Here is a 7429-nt window from a genome sequence, read left to right as displayed (position 1 = left end):
CCTCATTAGGAATTTTCACATCATGCTAGTTTCATAAAGGCATAGGGTCTTTCTTAAGCTGAGAAATAATTGAAATAACACAACTAGCTCTAGAGAAGCCAATGTAATGTTTTATTAGGAAAATTCGAGGTTTCCCTGTGGTGTTGGATTATTTTCAACCGAATCTCATACATTATAACTACCTTATAACTCTAGTACAAGGTACATTCGCTTGCATGTAAAAGTAATAGAACAAATGAAAGATTTTTATGTGTGTATATGCACACACATGAGTGCACAGAGCATGGAGGAAACTTTAATGTTATCAACATACATAGAAGGAAAGATTTGATATGATCTTTAAAAATACCCAGTGGTTATAGAATGCAGGTAGTTGCCTTATAGTTTTTATGGTAACAGTAATTTTAAACTTCCTCACCTGGGTTTAAATCTGAAGGCCAATTTTCTGTGCTGCTTGTGTCAAGGTTTGAGACTGACTGATTCCAAATATACTTTTTAGGGTTTTTAATTTTTTAAAATAAATTACAGTCATTCTTGGGGAAAATTATTTCAATTTATATAAACAAAATTATGAGAACTTTATATGGTTAAATGTGGCTGGAGTTTAGTGTGAGAAGAAGAGGTGAATGTAAGAGGTAGGAGGTTTGGTCAACTCATGTAGGATTTTACGTATCATAATAAAATCCTCAAACATCTCAAAGGCAGTGAGTGAACTGTATTCAGATTACTAAGCTTGCTGGTATCACCAACAGACCTGTATTCATTAGATCAGGCTGCCCTTACTCTTGAGAAAGACAGGAAGGCTGCTTGAGAATAGGGACAGGGAGTTGTGAATATGTAGTAAGAAACTGAGTGCACAAAATAATAGTATTTTGTGGATGCAAAGAAGGGGACGGTTTTGAGAGTGAGATCATGATGAAGAATCCATGTAATGTAATGCTGCATTTTTAAAAAATGTGGTGAGTAAGAAAGAGTCTAACTTGTAAGGGGCTAGGGAGAGAAGGTAATACCATATATTGAGGAGAAAGAACAAGAAAACATGTTGGGATTGGAAGGTGAGGCAGTAAGTAGGACAGAAGAGTTAATTCCTTTAGGTTATTTTGGTGTGCCCATAAGTATACATATAGTATAGTGTATATGTTGCACCTACATGTAATGGTATATGCATATGTATAAGTGTGTATGTATGAATTCTTAGAAAGTAAAACCTGGGTGAAAAGGTGTACGTTGTAATTGAAGTGATGAGGTTGGGTGACAGCACCCAGAGAATTTTGAAATGGTGAGGAGGAATTGAGGATGGATTCCTGGAATCCCCAGTAAATACTGGATGAGTAGAATTAGTAGAAGACTAGGAGGGAAGAGGGAAAAGAAGATCTGAGATCATGGTGTCCTGAAAGCCATGATAATTAAAGAATTTGGGGGGATTAAATGAAGTGTCAGATGCTGCAACAAGTTCTTATTAGATAAAAACTGAAAAACATCTAGAAAGCATGTCATTGCTATTCTTGTTGAAGGTGATGTCAAAAGAGTGGAGATTGGGCACAGAAGCAAGATTGTGTGATTAAAGAATAACAGAATGTGTGACAGTAGAAAGAATAAATCCAGGAAAGGGGGAGGGACAAGAAGCCTGGGAGGAGGCAAGGGGAGATTTTTGTGTTTATATCATCATCATCATCACCATCACTCTTCCTCCTAATCACTACACCTCTTTTTTATATGGGGCACTCGATGAATCAGCAACTTTGAAAAAGAGGTGGCCTAACTTTTCATTGGAAAGAAGGTGAAATGAGAATGTATAGAAAGAACTTCATGTATAACACAGGGGCAGGAAGTGGAAGAAGTTTATACCAGAGAGCCTCAGTTTTGTCAGTGAAAAATGGAGGCAAATTTGTATTCTGGGAGACTAAGTAAAGATGGGGTACTTGAGGTAAAAGGATATTTGAAAAAGGTATTATGAAGAATAGGAGGAAGGACTGATCAAGGACTTTCCAAGAGCTGAGGCTGGAAATTTGTTCATTAGGTTTACATTTTAAATTCTAAAATTAAAAGCAAGAACCTTTTCATCTCATGCATATTTATATCATCTCTTACATAATGATTGTTAATCTTGCTCGTCAACCCAACACAAACACTTGTTTTGTTTTTGTGATATCAAACGATTTTGATTTTAGACTATTTTTATATAACTTTTTTTTTAATCAAAGGTTTAGGATGCAAATATATTTATCAAAAGAATGGTGATCCTTTGGACATATGTGAACTCCTGGAGAGTTTCAAAAAGGATGCAAGAAGCTTTAAGTTGAGGGCTGGAAAACATCAGCTTGAAGATGTGACCGGTGTGTTGAAGAGTTTTCTCTCTGACATTGACGACGCACTTCTCACTAAGGAGCTCTATCCATATTGGATCTCCGCTTTAGGTAAAAAATGTAATATAGGACATAATAAATACCTGCCTTCTAATTTGGTACTTGGATCTTTAAAATCTTCGATAAACTGAAGTTTTAATGGAAAGAAGCAATGTTTATAATGGCTTAAAACAGAGTTGTGCAAATACCAATGACTATTTCTGTCTACCACAAAAGGAAGTCAAAATAATGGTTGATAAATAGTGTTTTATGTTCTTAGTTTTCAGTAGATTTCTTAGTACTTACTCTGCTTTAACTTTGGAAGTATTATAAAAAAGTCTATGTATACTATTAATTTATCTTAAAAATAAAACGAAGAATTTAGTATAAGATTTGTTTTATAAGATTTCCACATATAACTATTTTGTGTATCTTCTGTCACTTATTCTACCTCTTCAGTGCTCAGAAAAAAATATATACGTTTACATTTTCTTAACTTCATTTCCCCCTGAAATACAAAAGCGTTTTTATACTGTAAGAGAAACTAATTAAGAGATAACCTTAGAAAAGTAGTTTATTAACTTACTCATTGGGTCAAATTAATTTCAGTAAAAGCTATTTTTACATCCATTAATGTAAAACAACTTCTTTTATTGAAACACCACAATAATAAGGACTTTTAAATATAAACATTGACTTTGTTTTTATTTTCTAATAAAGCTGTTTTGTTTTTGTTATTTTGTAGTGTTTTTCTCCACTCCTGTAATTTTTATATATATATACATATATGTATAGCATCTTTGTTTTTATTAATAACCACAACACTTCTCATATATTGACATTTTCAAAGTGGTAATTTTTATTTTGTTTCCATTTTTGAAAATTTACTTTTGAATTATACCATTATTAATCATCTATTTCTGTCTTATAGATTTAATCTATTTCCAGATTTATTTGGAAAATGATTTTTGAGTTTGACTATGTGATATTTCTCTGTTGAGCAGTTTTATTTCATTAAAAGAATTTGTTTAATCTAAAACAAAAAACATATTTGAAAGGAATAATTTGGAAATGATGTCACAAAACATCCACAGCTTGAAAATTATCTCAAGAATGACCTGTATTAGTGTCAGCAAGAAGAGTATTATTATATTACAATAAACCTTTTCATGATTTAAATACTTAATTCAGAATCCTTTTATGTGCTTGTAACTTTTTTCAAATCAATAAGGTTAACTGTAATTACAAGAAAAGTTGATTGTATAATTTTGGGGGTTATAAAATCTGGAATGAGATAAATGCATTATTTTAAGCTCAGTTACTTTACAACCTTAATTTTTGTTTTTAAAAGCTTTTATTGTAAGTTATCAAGTTATTTGTAGGATCTCTGTTTTATAAAGACTTATAATTTGTCTTTATTGTAAAATTGGTTATCAAAAATAGGTGACAAATATGTTTTTGCTAAAGTTGTCTAATTCAGTGACAGAGAAGTCTTTACTGTTGTCTCTCTACTGGGTGGTTGTAGTCAGCCGTGGTAGGCATGTCAGAAAGGAATGTGTTCACCTTTCTCTTGAATGTGAGTTCTTTGAGAATTTGCTTGGAGAAGTCCTTATATACCAGGTCAAATAACCTTTAAGTCCTTTGCTTTTAGATCCAGTATAGCAAGACTCTTCAAAATTGCACCATGTTAGCTCTGAAAAGGATAAACTAGAGCTCCCTGGGTGACCCTACAGAGTAAATCTCTGGCACCCGCTGTACCCAAGGCATAGAATGCCTTGCAGTGGCATAACATCTATATTTATATGATACACGATCTGTTTTTCTAAGAATACTGTTGTCTGAATTCTGTGGCTGGTTGAATGGCCCATTGTATTTTCCATATGACCTGATATCTTTTCTGAGTTTTATTTCCATGTTGCTTAACTTTATTTTGAAAATAACACCTATTTTATAACATATGTGAAAATACGCAGACTAGCATGACTCCTTGTTGTAAGTGTAGCAGTATTAAGTAAATTTTATGGAATCAATGCAGTTACTCTCACAGTTAGAAACTGACTGGCACGAGGGTAAATGTTTGGATCATGCTGGGGATGGTAAATAATTCTTCATTCATTTCCAGTATGGTTTTTTAATGTAATTTGGATGCTTTCCCCTCGTGCTTATAGAGAATCACCTACTAGTACACTTAAGCCGATATGCACGTATTTACGTTTATAGATCTCATGTGCAGGCTAAATCAGTACAAAAGAGATATCACTTGCAGTTTTGAATAGAAGTGTACTTGAAAAATGTGTCACAGAGTTTCTTATATCCCCAGGGATTCCAATGTCCTTTACAAGTGACTCTGTACTTTAAAAAATCATTAATGTGCTGCTGGCTTTCTGTGAATAGAATAGACAGAACTAAGCAAGAAATAAAACAGACTTGTTTTTAAGAGTAGTTGGGAATTGGGAGGGAATATATAAGAGTAGTCCCCTTGAGTTACCAAGTCAGCACAAGTGATTTATTTGAAGAATGATCTTGTCATCTTGTAGTTTAAACCAAACCACTACTAAACATAAGACAGAGTCTAGAACTTTGAGTGTTCTTGTCTCTAAGTTTCTCCAGATATTTAGCCTATTGGAGTTAGGGGAGTGAAGAGTAATTCCTTGTCATCCTCTTCTTCATGAACCAAATTCCTATCCACAACAAAGGCAGAATATCCCTCTTCTTCTAAGTCTGAATTTCAGTTATTAAGACTTGCATGTGACTTCTTTCACTGTCCTCTAATCTTTTCAAATGATTTGAAGGTACCAAAGTTGGCAAAAGACCCTATACATTGATCAAAGGAGCAAGGCACAGTTCTTAGCTTAAGGATGGTTCATAACTTTGGAAAGATTTTTATAATTTCTTGAGAAAAAAAGATCAGGAATGTCAGTATTAAATATAAATAAGGAAACTTTTCCATAACTAGAATTAAAGACTTTTGACTTAACTCATCAATTTGTACTACAAGTTGAGTAATCAATTGAATGTATTCCTGTTAAATTCAAGTTCAATATTCCATAAAGTAAAAGACCAAAAACAAAACAACAACAACAACAAATCTTCTTTCCCAATTTAAAAGTCCTTTATTTAAATGATAAATTATAATGGAATGCTTATTTAAATAGATGCTTTTTCAGAGTTATAGGCTATTACTACTTTCTACTGAAATCTGGTTGTATTACTCATTAAAATACACTTGTGATTATTTTAAAATATTGTTGAAAGATAAATTTATAATGTAGATGACTTGTTTAGGCCTAAAGATGGTTTTGTTTTGTTTTGTTTTGTTTTTTTCCCTCCAGATACACAAGATGACAAGGAAAGAATTAAAAAGTATGGAGCATTTATACGTTCTCTTCCAGGGGTCAACCGAGCAACATTGGCAGCTATAATTGAACACCTTTACAGGTAAGTTGACTCATGAACTTTTCTATGCATTTCAAAAATAGCACTCAATGAGTCATTATTTCTTAAATTTAAAGTAGTGTGGTTCTTCTACATGTGATTGTGAATCTTTCATCATATCATAAGAACGATCACTTTAGCCTCTTCCTATAATAAGTTTACATTTAGAGATAAGCAGCACTGGGAATTTCTTAAATGAATCAAATAATCATATACAGTGGCCTCAAATGTATCCAATGTATAAGCAAGAATGTTAAAATCATTTGGCTTGAAAGCTGGAGAATAAAGGAAGTACCACAATCCTGTAACAGGAATCTGTGTGACAGCCCAATGTTTTCTCCTGGGGGACATTTATTATCAGTTTACAAAATATAAAGGTCTTACCTGACCTTTATATTTTGGTATCAGGCTATTGATCTGATGAGGAAATTTTAAAACTCCAAAACAGTTTTCTGTGTCATGGCATGAAAGTCTGCCTGCATTTGGAAGAATGTGAAAACTATAATGGTGACTTTAAAAATAAGGCCTGAAGGATGACGATGCTTAAAAGTAACCTTTTAAGTTAAAACTAAAGATTTTATAAAATCCCAAAAAGGATTGTTACACAAACTTTAGGTGTAAATTTTGTTTAAGAAATACATTGTTGTCACTTCCTACGTGGATGAAATACTTCTTTGAATACATTTCTGTAAAGCTGAATTTTGCTAAACATGGCTCATTTGGAGTCTTCATTTAGAAATCTTCTACTATTTATCTTCTTTTCCTTTGATCTTTTACTTTTCCAACCACTACTTCTCATATATGTAAACATTATTGTAAAGTGATTTTTCTTATTGCACCATACACAGAGAGTTCACATTACATATAGTCCTAGCTCTATGCCTGTGAGATGTTGGGACAAGTTTTAATATAGAGACTTCTAATATGAAGCTTGATATTGCAGAGGAGAAATTGAGTGACTCATTGTGTGTCTATGTCCAGGGATGCTTCTGTACTTCAGGTTTAAAGGGACATGAAAACAGTGCATGAAAGAACTTGTAAGAAATGAAGGAAGGTAATTTCTAGGACATGGGAATACTGGGAGAGGGGTTATAATTGGCTGGCAGGCAGTTGTAAAATGTGTTGTAGGTCATGCAGAAACATTTGGATTTTATTCCTTAAGTGATAAGAAGTAACCGATCAAATCTGTTTTAGGATAATAACTGCTATGATGGGATGGGTTAGAAACAGATAGCACAGAGGCAGCGAAACTAATTAGGAAACAATTTTCCTTGGGCTTGTGATGAGAAGAATTGATGAGAAGAGACTGTGAAGGTTGAATCTGGAACACTTGGGAAGGCCCGCATCTTGGGGCAGAGAAATAAGGGAAGAAAAGGAAATACTATATTATATCCACTTGACCCAAAAACTAAGGCAGCCACTGAAACTAATGACATGAGAGGTGAAGAATACCAAGGAGAAAGGTTACAGAAGGAGATCTCAAGAACGTCAGGATTGTTTGATAGGTTGAGAAGTAAATGTGACTGAGTTCAGGTTGATTTAGCATTTGGTCCAATCCTCTTCTAGCTAAAAGATGATTTCTTCCATGATATTCACTTGATTTCATTCACCAAGTATTTATCATGCACTACAGTGCAATACAACAGTGT

General features: G+C 33.3%; 1 protein-coding gene across 1 annotated transcript in view; it reads left to right on the top strand.

The window, feature by feature from the left end:
• Positions 1-2204: 2204 nt before the first annotated feature.
• The window catches only part of LOC103258278 (arf-GAP with Rho-GAP domain, ANK repeat and PH domain-containing protein 2-like), a gene marked incomplete at its 5' end in the record, with an annotated part of 65167 nt that continues 59942 nt past the window's right edge, over positions 2205-7429 (top strand). The window contains 2 exons of the mRNA XM_008055956.1: positions 2205-2417; positions 5678-5783. Coding sequence (XP_008054147.1) covers positions 2205-2417; positions 5678-5783 — 319 coding nt within the window. The remainder of the gene's footprint in view (positions 2418-5677; positions 5784-7429) is intronic.

Source organism: Carlito syrichta, unplaced genomic scaffold (genome assembly GCF_000164805.1).
Source record: "Carlito syrichta isolate Samal-C Ts95f unplaced genomic scaffold, Tarsius_syrichta-2.0.1 Scaffold302049, whole genome shotgun sequence".
NCBI lineage: Eukaryota > Metazoa > Chordata > Mammalia > Primates > Tarsiidae > Carlito > Carlito syrichta.
This window is presented reverse-complemented; position numbering and strand designations above follow the sequence as displayed.